The following is an 18,549-nucleotide window of genomic DNA, read 5'->3' on the forward strand; positions in this document are numbered from 1 at the left end:
AACATACTCTTCTGCAGAATTTTACCCAAGCCAAAAGCTGAGATTTTATGATTAACCTAATAGAAAAAGACTAAACCTGAGCTTAATATGAAAAATATAGTCTGATTTATTGCCTGATGTCTGATTAGCATTCATGTCTCTTTTGTATGTTCTTTTATTGCTTTACTGAAATAGCAGCTGGATTTTGGCCTTCAATTCCACTCCTTAGATATGAAGGGTGTAAAGCATAGATACATGTGGTTTAGCAGCCCCCAAATTAGCCTTAAAGGGAGCATTATTTCATATTATAAATTACTTATGTAAAAGAAAGTGTAGTGTACTCAAACACCGAGTGGTGTAAATACACCTGACACCACTTGTAATGAAGCTAATTTTTAAAGTGAGGATTGTGGAGTGTGTGTTTGTTAATGTTCCTGATGAAGATTTTCCCACTTTGTTTCAAATACATTTGCATGCAGTTTCAGGGAAATATCTTTGCTTCTCTTCTCTGTCCACATGTGAGCAATTTGTTCCTGCTCTTTACAGCAAGGTCTCAGAACTTCCCTTACCATGACATAAATTGTACCATGCTGCCTGGACTAAAAGGACCAGCCACAAAGTGGTCCCTTCTGAAATCCTCTGGGAAACACGTAAAAATAATAAAGGATTTCTGCTTAACCTCATAGCTACCAATAAACCAAAAAATATGGGTCCAAGATACACATTTATCCAATTTTTGACCTCTAGGAAGTGGTTTCTTTCCAGGTTAATGCCTCTGCCTTATAATTTGAATAAAATAAAGATTTTTTCTGATGTAATAGACAGAAAAAAAAATTAAACCTCTATTTATATTACTTTCTGAGATGAAATCCCAGTTTAAAAGTATTAATTTTAGAGCATAATTGAGTTGTACAGCTCTTCCTCTTGGTCTTTATGACATACTATGGGAAACACAGGTTTCAATTTATGCATCTTGCTTCTGCCTGCTGCCTTGGAAGGAATCCACAGGTAAATGGAAAGGCAGTGCCTCTCAAAGGAGTGACTGGGTTTGAGCATTAAGAAGGTGATGGCTCATGAGTGGGTGCCATGATTTGTTCTCTGGCATGAGGGTGTGTAAGCTCAAGACAGTGATTTCTTTGGCAAATGTGAACTTTAGGACTTCCTCTTAACTGTGTGCCCAAAGAAAAATAGGGGTTAAAACTCCCACCCATTTTCCATCCCCGTACAGGTTGAAAATGCTCCTGTTTATCACACCCCAACTGAGGATACTTTTAGGCTTCTCTTTATTATCTGTAGTATCCTGCTTTTTGCACATAGGCAGAGAGAATTTACGAAGGAAACTTGTATGTCCTTCTTGTTTAATCCTTACATATTTTTTGGGAAAAGCAAAACTTACACGTGAAAAGCATTTGCCTAGAAAACCATTCAGATTCATCTACTTGGTCAAAGCATAACAAAACATGTTTCCTACCACCAACAGAAGACATCAGCATACATCAAGAATGAAAATGGGATTCTAACAGTCCTTTGTGATATGTTTTACAGTCAGTAGTTAGGGAAAGCAAAATAAATGAAAATGACAATAAGTCTTTATGCATTCAGTGATATGTCTGCAAAGTAAAAATATGATAAAGATAGTCTGGCCTCAGCATTCAACTTCTGAAACTTTACTGATGACAGTGACATTATATCAGGGTATACCTGGAGTAGCTCAGCAGGGTAGATATCTTACATTTACTTACTGAAAGCTGTGGATTGTATTCAGAGGCCAGTATGTATTTTATTTATAACTCTGAACTTGTAAATCCTTTCCTTGGAAAAAAGAAAAAGACAGGATTTATCTAGCTTCAATTTTACCCAAGTAAAATTTAAGTAGGAAATTTTTTCTCCACATTAACTGTTTTAAAACTTCTGTATAAAGCTTCATATTGGTCTAAGTGGAAAGGGAAGTAGGACTACTGGCTTTAGAGAATCCAGCTGCAGAACCAAGAATGCAAGCTAAATTTATGGAATTCATATGTTAATTATGTAAGCAGTAATGTAACACAAATGGACACCCAACTGAATGGAATTACATTAATTATACTTGATAGTATCAATAGAATTCATTCGAAGGAAATAGCATGTTTGATTTTACATATTTTACTGTTTTGCTTTTAATTTTTGGTTAACTAAAAAGTGGAAAAAAGAAAAAGAAATCTACTGCAGGTAGATTGCATTGTCATGCAATAATAAATTGCTTAAACTGCAAGTAGTCCAATTCCTTTTATATGGGCCCTCTTTGCCTCACAGTTTCTTATTCAGCAATCCCTATGAAAAGATCTATTAACCAAAACATATGGTGGTTGGAGTGCTCTGGTTTTCTCAGCAAGGTAATATATCATACAATTAATTAAGCCTCTGGGCCATCTTAATATCAATGGGATTAGGTATTTGTTTAAAAAAAGTCATGTGCCCATTTGCTGAATTGAGGCCTAAAATAAAGGGGAAAATGCTGTATGTGATTATGTCATGAAGGACAGCAATCCTCTGGCTGGACAGGAGGGGTCTGAGTTAAGGCTATACAGATTTGTATCCAAATGCTTTAGTTCTTTTTGTTCTGCTGGTAGAAATCAGATTTTTCCACAGATTGTAAAGTGTTGTACCTTGCAACATATGTATTACAGCACAAAATGGAGTGTTCCAGGAATTCTAGCTACCTGCCATATAAACCCATATTATAATCTCAGTATTATTTCAAGAGTGACTGAGAGCCTGTTGCTCTGCTAGGCTAAGAGGGTCTCAGCTAGGACTGACTCTCAGGACAGCCACAGGCTCACGATGGTTACGACATTTCTCAGGTACAACAAATGCACTTGTCTTGTCTTCATGCCTCAGTGCACTTCCAGAGCACAGTGTCAGTCACGAAACCAGCCAGGCTGCTCTGCATGACTGTTCAATTAAAGAGCACAGATAATTTCCAGGACTATTTCAAATATAAACATGGGCCAGGATCTACGTGGCTTTTGATCTTACAAAGAAAATGCAAATGTTGAGGGGAATGAAATTGAAGTGTGAGGAAAACAGCTTATGCAAATAGTAGTTCACATTTTCTTTGGTTTTAGTCTTCAAAATTTATTTGACAAAGTCATGAGCTGAGGGAAGGGTCCACAAAGCAGAGTTTCTCCTCCTCTGCCTGCATCTATGATGAGTGTGAGGACACAGATTACTGAATTTGTTTTTAAAAAGTTTATTCTCAGTCTTCATGGAGAGATACAGAAGTTTAAATAATTGCCCTGACATACCTGAGCCAGGACTCTGCTTAAATGCAGAGAGCCTATCCCATTAATTCAGACAATCTTTAAATTGAAACTATTTGCTAGAAAATCTCTCTGTGTTACTGTGGTAAGTAAAAAAACACTCTGTTGCACAGCACCAGCAGGATATCTCTGGATCTTTGTGACCTAAGCAAAACCTGAGGTCTCTGTTTAAAGAAAGAAAAATTTTTCCCTTTTGAAGAAAGAAAAGATTAATTTTTGTATTTTGAGGTAGTGTGATAGAAGACTCTTTTGCTAATACTTGATAGTGATGATAGGACTTTAAAAAGGGATTTTTGAAGTAAAGCAAGGTTAGGTCAGACTGGAGAGCTTTTGAAAAGCCTACTCCAAACTGGCAAAGCTGTTTCATTCTCCATTCTCTGAGCCACTCATATGCCTAAGCAAACTGCACTGTGTTTTTCAGAGGATGCCTATAAAACTCAAGTCCGAATTGATGATGAACCAGCCTATTTGGACATTCTAGACACTGCTGGACAGGTGAGTAATTTTCCCATGTGAGTCACTCAATCAGAGATAAACTCAAAGATTTTTAACCTCAGAGATATGGGTTACAGTGCTGAAAACAAAGCTCCCTACTCAAACATGAAGGAAGCAGTGCCAGAATAACACAGAGGAATTAACAAAGGGGAAGATTAAAGCAGTGCTGCAGTATAGAACAGTAAAACTTCCAAATCTCATCAGCAAAGACAGACAGGCTGAAATGAACAATAGATAAAAAGATGTTTTCTTCTTTTTCTCTTGTATGCAGGAACATCTATCACAATAATGAAATGAATAAATACTGTGTTGATTGCCTTACATCTTTCTCATTCCTCCTTTTCTAAATGCATTACAGGAATTTTCTGGTGTACTTGTAAACTAAATATTTTTTTACATTTCGTCTTCTCCCCACATTATAGCTAAATGCCAAAAGCTTACCCATAAGAAAAAGATGTTAACATCAAAAGTAACACACAGTGTTACATACACAGGTTTTCCAGAGAAGCTGTGGCTGTCCAGTCCCTGGAAGTGTCCAAGGCCAGACTGGCTGGGGATGGGAGCACCTAGGACAGTGGAAGATGTTCCTGTCCATGGCAGGGGGGTTGGAATGAGATGAAATTTAAACTTCCTTCCAACCCAAACTATCTGATTCTGCCATTTCTGTGACAGCACGTCTGCTGTGTGAACATCAGCCAGGGAATTAAGCTTCATATACACTCGTGAAGAAGAAGGAATTAAATACAATAATTTATTCTCCCTGACTCAGCTAATTTCCTTTCCACCTCCTGATATTTTTACTGCTTAATCAAAATGCTGCCACTTGCTGATCTTGTCTCAGGGCCTGCTTGAAGGCTTTTGTAGTTTCTTGAGTTTCTATAGTGTGTGTGCACCTCATGTGGGAGCAGGACAACCAATAAGGAACTTGTTAAATATATTTAAACAGACAAGCATTTGGGAAGCAAAACCCTGGCAACCTTGTTCTCAGCTTCCCAGATGACTGAATGCACTTAAGCTGGGCACTGCAAATGGTGGGGAATGCAGTCTGCTGCCAGAAATTTAAAGGAAGTTCAGCTATTGTCAGTCATTTTCACATATATAAATTCTGTAATTTTTAAATTTTTTGATCATATGAAAAGGCTAGAACTAAACCTCATTCTTAATTTATGGGAGGAGGATATGATTGCCAACTTTACGAATTTTGTCATAACAGACAGTTAAAAGTTAAGGAAAGAAATCAGAATAATTCAGTCAGTGAAAGGTGGTGAGAACAATTGTAGAAAACACTTGGAATTTTATCTCTAAGTTTTATCACTATTAGGAAGCAAAACATCTACAATATTAGAGGTATATATGTATGTAGTGATTTGTAGTGATCACGTGTTACATATGTGGTACAGATATTTCACAGAATCATAGAATTTTAAAGGTTGAAAAATATCTTTAAGAACATTGAGTCCAACCATTAACCCAGCTCTTCCAAGCCCACAAATAAACCACGTCTCCAAGTGCCACAGCCACAGGTTTTTTTAAATCCCTCAGGGGATGATGGCTCTTCCACTTCCCAGACATCCTGGGTCAGGCCTTGATAATCCTTTCAGAAAAGAAATTTTTCCTCATGTCCAATCTAAACCTCCCCTGTTCCCTCATCCATTCCTCTCTGTAGCAAGTAGAGGCCTGTGGCAGGAGCACCACACTCAGCTGATTTATCATCTCAGGCCATTTTACAGCCTGGGCATAGCTATTTTACTTCTGTTGAAATGTTGAAATGCATCAACCAAGTTGATTTGATATGAGCAAATCTCTGTTTTAAATTCCCCTGTTGCTCCAGTGTAGATTGTTATCACCGAAACACGTTCTCAGTGTAAACTAGGAAGCTCTTCCCACTTTCCCTCCCCACAATTTTTTAGGAGCTGTCCATTCTAAGTGTCCTGGATTTAGAAGCTTGTCTTTGCAGATGTCTTTGGATTTGTTGCCTCTCTATCTGCACTACACAGCTACAGAATAAATCAAGACCTAATCCAACTCCCATTGAAGTCAACAGCTGAAATAGGCTCTTTCTTCACAGAGGACTTAATGGTGCTCTCCCTGAAGCTCACACAAATTCTGCTCTGACTTTGGTGACTCAGGGTAAAAATCCAAAGCACCCATTTGTGCCGCTGCTGATGTGTGCCTTGATGGTACCTAGCTGTTTTTAATTCCCCTGGATTTTATGTCAAATTGGAGATGGTGGTGTAGCTTCTATATCAGGCAGTGGAAAACTCATTTGTCTGGGTGTCCTCGCAGTCATAAATGCTTCATCATCAACTTTGAATAATGACTTTAATCACTTCAGGAGATCAAGGAGCTAAAATGTAATTCATCCTTATTTGGGAAACACAAGAAGTCAATAGAGAAACTGACTGAACTTTTTTGTTGTTGTGCTGGAGGATATGTTTCAACAAATAAATTTCTCCTTTCCCTTCTGTACCTATGGACTAATTAAGAATTTCAACACCGACCAAATTAACAAATAATCATTAACAAAGATTTTAATTGTCAAATCCAGCCTTAAAAATCTACATGTGATTTCATATCTGACACTGCATGAAAATCTTCAATACGTTAACTGGTAGATCTAGTTTGAAGCCCTTAAAATATAGATGGTGCTTCAAAAATACATTCTCAACTTTATAAAGTTAAAAAAAAAAACAAACAAGCACAACATTCAAACAATGTGAAAACCAGGAACATTAATGTAATTGCTCATCTAGCTACTGATTTATCTCTTATGCATATACAGAGACACTATAACATTGAACATCTCATCTCAGGAATTAAACTGATGTTTCATGGACACTGGATACATATTTTATACACCGTTATTTGTCCTTTTGTGCTCTTCCAGTAGTGTTTTCCCACTGAAGGCACAACATGAGGCATTTTCTTAAAGAATGTAAGGGCTGGTGCAAGCAGTTATGCTTCACTGAACTCACTACACCTGCTCTTCACCACCCTCTACACCTGCCAGCTGGGCAGCCTGTGTTTCCTCATCCCAATCAGCTTCAGACAGGATCTGTTTACCTCAGAGAGTTTCAGGAGTAGGTGCTGATGTAGCTCCTGGTAACTGGATTGTCATAAACAGACCTAACCAGAGCTAAATTCCTAAAAATTCCATGAAAAGCTCGTAAATGTGGTGTGCTGCAAGGAAATGAACAAAAAAATTGATGCTGGTATTCTTTTTCAGTGGCACAACAGAATCTAGAAGGAGATGTCAATAATTCCTTTGGTTAGCTATCAATGATGCCTTCGGCATTTAACTAGAAGTATCAACCCAAAATTTTCTTTTGTAATCTACATTTCAATTAAAACAAAAAAAAAAAAAAACACAACAAAACAAAACAAAAAAAAAGAGAGGAGCAAACAAAGCTAAACACAATAAATGTGAGATGATTGAGACCATATCTATAAAAATAAGGAAATTTATTTTTTTAGCTATTAACTCCCAAGGCTAGCTACAATATGGCATGTGGAGTATGTAGGACAAACTTCATGGAAATCTGCAAATGCAAATTAGTATTCATAAAGATAGCTTGAACTTCATTGTTGACCCATATGGACATTTTTTGAGTAACTTTCCCCTGAAATTCACCCATGTCCATTGAGTTTGGAAGCGGTGTTGGTGGAGGTAATTCTGGGATTTCCCTTTTTTTAACCAATGCACCATAAAAATGATCTGCTTTTGCAAACATTTAATCCAAATTGACATAAACTCTGATTTCCAGCAAACTTGCAGGTGCAAACGAAAGGACATTCAGCTCTAAAGCACTTTATTCTGCATTCAGTTCCCTTCACAATTATTCTCAGAGAGTGACAACCCCCAACTGCTCCTACCAAGCACAAAAAGCCTCCACACAGAGTTATAGAAACCTTCTGTTCACTCATTTACGCTTTCTCACCCTCTCTTCTAGCTTAAAAATATGTTGCTACTTCTGGAGCTCAGAAGTATGCTCCTCATGGAGCACGCACAGCAGTTATCTCTCCTGCTGTATTTATAAACTGTTGACTGACACAGGAGCTTTTATTCTTGCCACAGCTTTCCCCTGCATGACACATTACCCAATATCTCTGTGTAGACCTCACGCCGAACACCAAAAGAGCAGCAGAGTTCCCTTCACTGGAAAACAATCTGATCTGATATGTAGAAGAGGCAAAAATTGTTTTCAGATACAAATCAGGCAGGTACGTGGAAAAATGGGTTTCTGTACCCGTCAGCGAGACAGCTCATTCCGAGATTATTGCGCCAATTTTTGTTTGCTAAAACGTGAGTTTTTTATGATAAACTTAGTGCACTGGTATATTTCCCAGGTGTGAGTCAGAGACTTGAAAAATTGGCCCTAAAATGTGATGGCATGCCATTTCAGGGAGATTTTCCTTTGTCTGGAGTTGTGTGCGCATGAATTCATTTCCAGGCAGACACTTTTCAAGCTGACAACAACAGTGTGCTCTGTACTGAAATCCATCTCTCAAATTGCTAGCAAATCACAGGACATGTTTATCCTGCCAACCTGCAGGACTATGATTCTTACCCCCTGCTTCAAGCCTTGAAGAGGAACCATATTAGTCCCAAGAGCCCTTCAGATAAACACACTTTCTCAGACTAAACACTATAGTCCGATGATTCACTCAGGCTGTTATCTGAGACCCTTCTGCTTATTATCTACACATGCTGCTCTAATCCTGAATCAATGGAAGTGAAATCTCAAAGTACACTAGTGCAGCTTATCTCAAGGAAATGTAAAATGCCTTTTTGGCAGTAATTATGTCTTAATGGGCCTTTACAGTGTGTTCTTATATGGGGAAAATAATTTTATTGCACTTTCTGCTTGGTACTGTAGTGCATAAATGAAATCCATTTTATTTTTAAAGCATAGGGATATTGAAGTAAGTAGCAACTATTAACACAGTGTATTAGGTGAGAAGAGCATTAGTGTTATTTCCTTTGTATGTTGTTCATCACGCTGTTGAAAACATACTTAGAAAGTCAAATCATAACACTGAAAATTTCCTGGGATCTCAAGACAAGTTGTTCTGTACTTTCTGGGAAGAGCTAAAATCTCTCCCTTGACCTAGTAATTTTATTTGCCAATGGACAGATTGTGGAGAAACACTTACTTGGCAGAGATACAGAGTGGAAAAACAGTTGCAGTAAATCACAGATGAAATTGCGGACCTGACACCAATTTCCTTCAGATCATCGGCAAAATATTCCTTGACTTCAGTAGGAAAAGATCTAGGCATATGCTGATAAAAAGGAGTATATTACCAAAGGAAGAAGAGGCAACTGGCAGCCAAGATTCCCAACTTCCTTTCTCATCCCTGTCCATGAGTGAATCATGATGCAATAAAGGGTGGATCAGTTTGTATTTCTAGGCCTGCATTTATCTTCCTGTCAAACAGGTGCAATAAAATGTTGCAGGGAACAAGCATTTAGGGTGAACATCAGCGTTTATTGAGTCTGACAATAACGATTTCCTGCCCATTGCTACCATTCCTCTTCAGCAGAGGTAGTAGTTTCATACTGCTAGTGGTGGAAAACTTTCCAGTGTTTTCTATTCTCCTTCAACAAAGTCTTCTTTTCCAACCCCCCCCCCCCCCCCAAACCAGATAAATACACAATGATGCTGCTGTAACATTTATGGAGTTTTTTCCCTTTTTAATAAAAAATATGTAAGAGAAGAATATATATTACATATATTATTACAATTTTCATAAAAATAGCAAAACCTTTATTTTTTTCTTTCTAAGCTTTTCTTTGTAGTATTTACTTGTGGGTTTTTGGTTTTGTTGTTGTTTTTGGGGTGGGTTTTTTAAGATTTTATTTAATTTGGTTTTGAGGTAGTTTTGGTTGGTTGGTTGGTTGGTTTTGTTCTTTTTTTTCATATAGGAAAACACCTATATGAACAGATTCTATTTGAGTAAACTTCATCCAGGTCCTCCACTAGATTATGAAAATGTAAATCTTCCTTTTCTTCCATCACTAGAAAATATTCTGCACCTTTTCTTTACACCAGTGAATGGTACTGAAGTTCTTTGAAGTTCCAGCAGATACTGCACAAACTCTGTGCCCTGTTTTTTTATATATATGACTGTCCTAGATAATCTCACTGTAAATTCCATTTACCCGAGGTTTGCTATCAAATGCCACTTGTTACCAGCAGTACACAAACCAGGGATGCCAGTGGGCAGAAAACTGTATTCTACCTCTATCAGTTTTCACAAAGCTCACATCATAATGACATTTCCAGGACTAAAAAAATTGGTTCGAATGCTGAGAAAACAAACACATATTACAGCACCACATGGTGCCCATTTCCCCTGACCAAATGACCAAGAAAAGCTTCTTTTGCAGAGCAAGGCTTTAATGCCTCTCAGGAAAACTAGGTTGCCCCTAAAAAATGAGATTTTCAAAATTAACTGTTTTTTATGCCATTCTGAAGCTTTGAATGGTGGTATCTCCAGACAAAGAGAAAAAAAGCAAAAAGTCACATAATGTTATCTGAATCATCCAAATATTTCACTTGCTAAACCAAATGAGAAGGACTGCTGGAAAAGGCTTTCTAAAAAACGTAATTTTTATTTCCCACTAGCAGGAGGTGGAAGGGAAAAACCTAAAGACAAGTAATATCTTTCAAGCTGAAGATTCAATAGTTTTGCCCCAGAACCTGGAAGTGAAATTCCCTTCTACCAAGCAAACAAACACACAAAAACTCCCAACAAACAAACAGAAAAGTAAACCTCAGCAAATGCTGAACTCCACTGCTTGTAACCTGTATAATCTGAGAAATGTTATTCCAGATAATCCAGATTTTTCAAAGAGGGGGATGAGGAGCAAAGTAGGAACTCAATAAATTAGTGAAAATATGAAATATTTTCTCAGTTTTTTTAAAATTTTTTTCTCAACAAGCTATATTTTTGGATATATATTTTTCTCACTTCTGCAGAAGAAAGCTTGCACAGCTTGCATAGATTTTTGTGCCTGTTTTTAATTTGTGCCTATTGGGTGAGGAGAATACATATTTTGTCATGAGTGTTCCATATCGTTACCAGAGCCGTGGGATGATGTGAGACAAACCATGCCAGGGAATGATCTTTTCTTAAGAAGACAAAATAATACAAAAATTCAAAAGCTTAGCAGTGGCCACATTGACTGTACCTGTGTCAGAAATCAATGTGGTACATGACTAGCACCTTGGACAAAGCTGAAGGATTCAGGCTCCTCTAAATTTTGGACATGCAGATGAGATTTGGCCCTGTGTAGGAGAGTTTTGGCAGATCTCAGAAGCTACTCAGTGTCTTTCAGGATGACAAAATCATGGAATACTTTTGATTGGAAGTAACTGCAAAACTGCTGCCGTGTGCAGGGACATCTTCCACTATCCCAGGTTCCACTATCCCATCCAACCTGGCCTTGGACACTCCCAGGGATGCCACAGCTTCTCTGGCAACCTTTTCCAGGGACTCCCCACCCTCACAGGGAAGAATTTCTTCCCAATATCCCTGCCAACCCTGCCCTCTGTCAGTTTAAAGCCATTCCTCCTCACCCGGTCACTCCATGCCCTGTTCCCAAGTCTCTCTCCAGTGCTCTTGTAGCCCCTCCTGGAAAGTGCTCCAAGGTCTCCCTGGATCCTTCACTTTCTCTGTTGGATCTATTGACCCAACCAAGGTATCTCATGACTTATTTTCTTGTAGCTCTGCCTTTGTCCTCATGTCTTTCGGGTTTCTTTTCCTAATGCATTAAAAATTATTCAGGAATATTTGTGCACATGGAAATGAAAAACACACGTTGGGAAGTCACAGGGACATGACAACTCAGTCCTTTCATGTCACAAGTTCAATTTGTAAGCAATACAAAATCCTTGCAGGATTGTAGCACAGGTATTTTGCATTCATTTTGGTGGTGATTTATGTATTCCCCAGGGAACGCAAACCTCAGATAAACACCGAGCTAAATTTCAGTTGCAGAAATGAGTGCACTATTGATTAAATGTTACAAAACTCTAAAATAGCCACTCGGCAGATTTCTTGCTTCTTCCTTTCCCTCCTTTTCAGGTTCTCAGATTAAATTATATCTCTGCTGATGTGTAGGGCACAACAGGGGAGGGAAGAGAAAAACCTGTGTGGTGGAATTTTTAAGATCAGCATACTTGTTAGGGAAGTTATCATGAGAGAGCATGTATGCAAGCCAGAATATAATTTGCAGTCATTTATCAGAGCAGTGAGGTGTCTGACTCCACAGCCTCCTGGTTTACTTCTGCAAGGCTGCACAAGGCCTCGCTGGGGAAGGTGGCAAGCCTGTGATGACCACAGAAGCTGACAAGAGCATGTCTGAACCCCTGCAAAACCCTTGCTTGCAGCTGCAGTCATCACCTCTTCACTAGTGGGTTGTTGTCTTTTATGTTTTTTAATCTCTGCTGTTTAGTGAAATGTAATTTCCAAGCTATTAATTTCTCCCTTTAACCATTTATGATGCATCTGTGATAAAAGGTGAAAACTGGCTCTTTTCTTTTTTTGCATATCAATGAGAATGGGGGAGAAGTATTATGTGGTGCATGATAAACCAAATACGTTTGGGGGTTTTAGAGGTAGTTAACAATGAAGATTGCTTCAGTGCCTGCATTTAGAAGAAAATTGCTAGGGTGTTTATCCCTCAGAGAGAGACCATTAGCATGAATATGAAAGAAAAAAGGCAGTTCTCTGAGTTAAGGAGTGCAACACTGAGGAATTTTTACTGGCATTGTGGAGAATTGATATAGTGATTTCATCCATATTTGGGGATGAATAAAAAGTAGGTATCATCTCCCAGGTGATGGACTGCATATTTTCATTACTGCATATGACAAACCATCTTGGGAAGAGGAGGATTAATAAAGTTAACAAAGGCACAGTTGCAGAAAACAGGCAAATATATTATTATGTGGAGGCAGGAGGGCAATTAGACTGGGAACTTCTTAGTGAAAAAATTCTGTATCTGGAGGGAGAGTCTGAGTGCCAGTGCAGGTTATTTAGTAGTTCCTCAGCAAGAAAGAATGGTCACTCAGTGATGTTATATTTTGTAGTCCTGAGTTATTTTATTGGAAGTTGCTCAAATCTGTCTTTTTCTCCAACTTATTTATTTCCCCTTACTTTTTTCTATCAGGCTGGTGTTGCTCAATCTTTCTGCATAAGTCACAATGTAGGATATGTGAATACAGAATAGTGAGTGCATATAAAATGCTCTGTAGTTGAGGAAGGGGCAGTGAAATAGTCATCCATCAGTGCTCAGGATGCAAAGGAACACTGACACCTGTTTTTCAAGAGGCTTAATCCTGCATGATCTTTGACTGAGAGCAGTGCCAGATAGCATGGGAAGCAGCATCACAGCTGAAAAGAGAAGGGCAACCTGAATTTCTAAGTTCTCTTGTGGGAAACAACATGATTTCACTGATGGTGAGACTAGATCGAGTCTAACAATGATTTAAAGACAATAAAAAAATAACCTCACAAATCTATGATTTTCAGACAGGGTAAAAGCTTAACATACCAGTTCAGAGCCTCAGACTCTTTTGGATGAAGATGAGAGCAATGTGATCCTGAATTATCCTGACTGAGTAATCCATATTAAGAAACTGCTATCTTCATTTTTAATTAATTTCTCTTTACATTCAGAACATTAGTTGTGCGTAAAGTCTCTTCTGTATTCAGAGATAAGCGATGTCTTAACCAGTGGGAAGGAATCCATCTCTTTCCATGAGAATACAATACTTTTTAGAAAGAATTCTGAGGTCTAATGCAACATCATCTCTTTTCTGGGACTGAAGACCTGTTTCTGCAGTAAGCTGGTTGCTGCTGAAGAACAGAAGTATAGGGGAAATTAGGAAGGGGAAATAATTTGGAAAATTTTTCAGCCAAAATTTTTGCGAAAATCAAGAATGTAAATCTAAGCTTGAATTTCATAATCAGTGCACGTCTAATTGTTTTTCTTAAGTTGTTGATCATCCATATAGTTGACACACTAAGCTTGGACCATCTTCTTGCCCATAGGCAAAGTCTTGAGGTCAATCACTCTGCTCAGGTGAGCTAACCTGGAAAACCCCTAAGAATCAGCAGCTAAAAAGTAATGCTGTTATTTGCCACAGAAATGGATATCATACCTGTGTCTTCCAGAAAAAACACCTGGTATGAATATTCTCCTTCTTCTGTTTCCCTTTCCAAGTAAATAAATTAGCTTAAACAGGGGGTTGCTGGTTGTCGTCTAAATTAAAGATTAATTTCAATGCCCGTCTCAGCTTTATCCTTGTACATTCCCAGAGTTCAGAAAAGGTTACTGATTTTGTACAATGCAGAGTTTGTACTATTACCTTGGAAGGCTGTCAGATAAAGCTCAGAAAGCCATTCGTCTGCCAGGAGCTTGGACTGAATCCTTTTTATCTTCGTACTTTTCCTCTCATCAGTGATGTGCATTTTGTCCCCAGTACAAATTCACAGAAGGAAAGGGATATTGCTGTTTTACAACAGAAGCAAGAATTCTTTCCTGTAATTATAAGGCATGAGACACTGACTGATCATTAATCAAGGGACTGATTATAATAATAATCCACTTCCACTGCAGGCTCATGGGCGAATTCTCATTCACACTAATCCCATTTTGAACTGCTCCTGAATCATTTCTAGAAGGGGCAAAAAGGGTTGTGAGGGATGGGTTTGATCTACCACAGCAGTGTAGAGACTTGATGAGGAGAAGAATCAATCTCTGTCCTCCAGTCTTTAAGCCAGAGCCCCTGCATTTTCTTTGGTCTGTCTCTGAGCTGTTACTCAGCTCCCTTCCTTCCTCCCAGTGATGTGGCAGATGGTTTAGGCTGGCACAGGTGGCTAAGTACCACCTGCTGCAAATTTTTTGCTATCTTTTGCTATGTAACTCCTTTTGTTGTTGCTGTTGTCATTTGCAAAGTATGGCTGGAAATAAGAGAGGCAAGAAGAGAGTGTGATGTTGATATCATGTTCTGTGCTTCTGGTTTTCTCCTGCGTCATTGCAGGGAACCTGTAGCTGGTGCAGGCAGGGCTCCTGCAAGCAAAGGCAGCAGGTTGGGAACTTTGGCTTCTGTGGTGGAAAAAGTGTACCTTCATTATCTCATAGTGTTACTCAACCCATGCTGGGCAACAGCATTTCCTACTGCTGAGTGCTGTGAAGGGAAAAATCCTCGACTGGCTTTAGGCATTAGATTCTATATTCTCTTGATCTTTTGAACCCCACTGGAAATGCAACAGCCTTGTAGAAGCTAAATGAAAAGTTTAAAATGAAGAGGAGGAGCAGCCTCATCACCCAAATGCATGGAGGATATGACTGGACAGGGCCTGGCTGATACTAGTGGACATCACAGGCAAGGCTCTCTATTTAGGCTCTATAGAAGTAGTGAGAGAGCTACAAAATAAAAACACCCCTGGCACCTCAAACACTTCCCTGAGGATGGGTTGAGTTACTCTCTGGAGTCAGTTGTAGCTCTAAGGACTGCAGAGAGAGAGATTTGAAGACTAAATAAAGATATGATTCTAAATTTAGAATACCTGACTACCTCTTCAGGAGGCAGAAACCAGATGAAATAAGGCCTGTCCTTTGCATCTAGATTAGTATTGGTATTACAATGTTTATAAGGTATAATATCCAGCTAGCATCTTATCTGGATATTTTCTTATTTGAAATGTAACTGCTGCAGGTTTCTTGCGGCTTGCTATTCCAAATAAGTTTTTAAAAAGTGACTGGCTTTTATCCACTCCTCCCGTCACAGAAAATAAAACACTAAAAAGTCCATGAAAAACAGATAACTATCTGCTTTTCATAGAGAAGTACTATACAGCACTTCTCACCTGTGTACTTGCATTAGGTGAATCTGTTTCATGAGGTAAAAGAAAAGCACATTTTAGACAAGCAGTGCCAGTTGGATGATATGTAATCCTGATGAAGTCAACTGTGATGCTTATGTGTGCAAGAGAATTTACTTGATAAAGAGAGACAAGGGAGGTTTGCACTTTGGCTTTAAAAAAGACTTTCTGCTAAAAAGTAATATTTAACCATATTGGCAAAAAATTTTCCTGAGACAGAAGAAATTTTCAACTTACTTTTAATAAAAATTTTAAGTGAACAATGAAATTTCACATATTTTTTATTGTTTTCATTTTTTCTTCTCTTACTATTTGAAGATTTTTTTTTTTCTCCTTCTGAGTTTCCTGTGTCCTTTTTGTTCATTTTATCCTTGTTTGTTCATTGTCATAGATGAACAATATCCTGCCTGTTTGCAGGAACACATCCCACCCCTTCAAGTGTTCACTATAAATATAAAAAAACCTCAGTTTATAATAAGAACGACCCCTGTGGTAATCAGGGAGACAGTTTTGATTAAGAACATCTGTTAGCAGATTCCCGGTTCTAAAGTCAAGCAGAACATAAGACAAGAAGATATAGAAAGTGACATCCTTCAAACTGTGAGGCTGGCCTCCCTGGGGAGGCTCTGACCTCTTCCAGAGATACAAGCCAAGATCATAAAAAAGAGAACAGACATCAAAATGTGTGGAGAGCGTGTGTAGTTTGAAAAACATGACACCTTTGCTTCCGAGGTGCTGCATCTTTAAATTTCTAAGCACCACACTTGTGAGGAGCGTGGGGTAGGATTGCACTTCCAAGCCGTGTTTACTGCTCAAACACATCACCAGTAAATGAAAAAGAGGGGCAGGGATGGTGACCCTCTGCTCATTGCCTTGTCCATTTTTTTTTTTTTTTTTTGTTCTTCTCTTCTTTCCCTTTTATCCTTTTTGGGGCTGACAAGGCCATTTCTTAGCTATGCAAAACATGGGCATCTGGGAGAAATGGCTTCACTTTAGAGCTCTGCTGGTGTAAAGTGGTGATGTGGGAGATGCTGCTTCTAAACAACTTCTATTCTGAGTTGCATGAAAGATTTTCCAGCCCAGCACTGCTTCTCCAGCATTGTTCAGGAGGAAAGATGTAGGAAACAGTAAAGAAACAAACTAGCTTTGCTGAACTTTATTATACAAAATCCTAGCCTCTTTCAGTCAGCAAGGCAGGCCTGTTCTGTGCTGACCATGAGACCCAGACTTATGTTTGATAACAACACAGACCAATCCTTCATAAAGATCTAGTGTGACTTTACTCTTCAATGACTTTGTTTCCTCTTCTGGACAGTTAAAATACTGATCTTATTTGGAAAGATATTCTGATCGCTAATAAAAAAAACAAAAACAAAAACAAACATACAAATTCTACTTATATATCCATAAAAATATGAATTTTTAAATTAATTAAAAATACTGTTCCTTACAAAAAATTTTCTCATTAAATGTGAGATAGAAGAATGTGAATGAAGATGAAGGAGAGAAAATAGAATTTAGTCAGTATTTCTTTGCTAAGTTGTTTTCTTAAAAGCTGCTAGAAAAAGCAAGAATACACAGGAGCAAGAAATGTGGAGATAGAAACACTCTCCCAAGGATAGGTATGGAAGTATTTCTTCTGCATGAATGGACTGGATTATGAAAGACAAAATGTTGCTAGAATTGAGAATTTTGAGAGATTAAAAGACAATGAAACAGGTTTCTACAAGTACACTGGCAGTTCCACACAGATCATGAAAAATCTGGGGCTGCTGCCGGAACAAGTGAGTGTCCTAACGAGGAACATGGAATGTAGAAATACACTTAAGGCTTCCCCTCTCACAGCCTTCAGAGGCAGGCTCTGCTCTCATGCCTCCCAGGAAAGTTTGAGGAAGAGAGAGAGTAAAGGGGGATAAATAAGGGAGAAGTGACTCAGTCTCCAGTTATTAGTAGGCAGCTCAGTACCACAGGATGAAGCACATCCAAGCATGTTGAGGAAGCTGCTCAATGTCATTGTGAGGTCATTCTGATACCCTTGAAAAACCATGTCAGATGCCTGATCACTGAAAAAAGGCAAATGTGATGTCTCTCTAGAAGCAACCTAACCATCAAGGGATGTTCTTGGCAACATTCTTCAACAACAGCTAGAAATATATAATCCTATGAGAATTAGTGGTTTTTTTTTTATTTCTGCATTCAATTCTATTGGAAAAGTAAAAGGAGAAAGTTCTGTTGCCTTCTTTCAACTTTTGGAAAAGTTTAGATTTTTTCTATCCAAACTTGATGCTTGCTCTCAAGTATCTCATCTCCTAAGAAGAACGATGATTTGGTTACAAAAGAGTTTTTACCACACTTTTCAGTTAAGTCTTAGTCACAATACACAAGAGAGTACTCGAGACTGATGTCAAGCTGCAAAGTGCTGCAAGCATGACAAGTCTTCACTTTAATTTTCAGAACTTATTTCCTTTTTAGGGGGTGTGATTTCCTTCTGTCTTTTCCCTGCAGCATTTACTGACTTGGGAAAGTTTTGTATTTTACCTTTATTGAGTAGAAATTTGTATCCAGTACTATTCCTGAATGATTTTTAAGCGTTTCCTTTTACAGCCAGAAAAAATTAAAGAAGATACTAGTGTGACAGATGCACAGCTTATTTCACAGGGGAACCAGACAAAATATAAAAAAATAAATACTGGAATATCTGTAAAACCTTAGGCTTTGTCTCTATCTGCACCTGAAAATTCACAAAATCCAGGTCATCTTGGGTTTTTAGTTCTGCTTACTGTAGAGAAAGAAATGTGAAAAAAGTGGAATCTGGAGTAAGATTTGAACTTAAAAATTAACAAAGAGATGTAATTTATTCTTAATCCTTTGTCTTTTA

General features: G+C 38.3%; 1 protein-coding gene across 1 annotated transcript in view; it reads left to right on the plus strand.

Moving 5' to 3' along the window:
- The window catches only part of RIT2 (Ras like without CAAX 2), a 174,130-nt gene that overhangs the window by 66,212 nt on the left and 89,369 nt on the right, over positions 1–18,549 (plus strand). The window contains exon 3 of the mRNA XM_015652113.3: positions 3,700–3,773. Within this exon, the coding sequence (XP_015507599.1) occupies positions 3,700–3,773 (74 nt within the window). The remainder of the gene's footprint in view (positions 1–3,699; positions 3,774–18,549) is intronic.

The sequence above is a fragment of the Parus major genome, chromosome Z (genome assembly GCF_001522545.3).
Source record: "Parus major isolate Abel chromosome Z, Parus_major1.1, whole genome shotgun sequence".
Lineage (NCBI taxonomy): Eukaryota > Metazoa > Chordata > Aves > Passeriformes > Paridae > Parus > Parus major.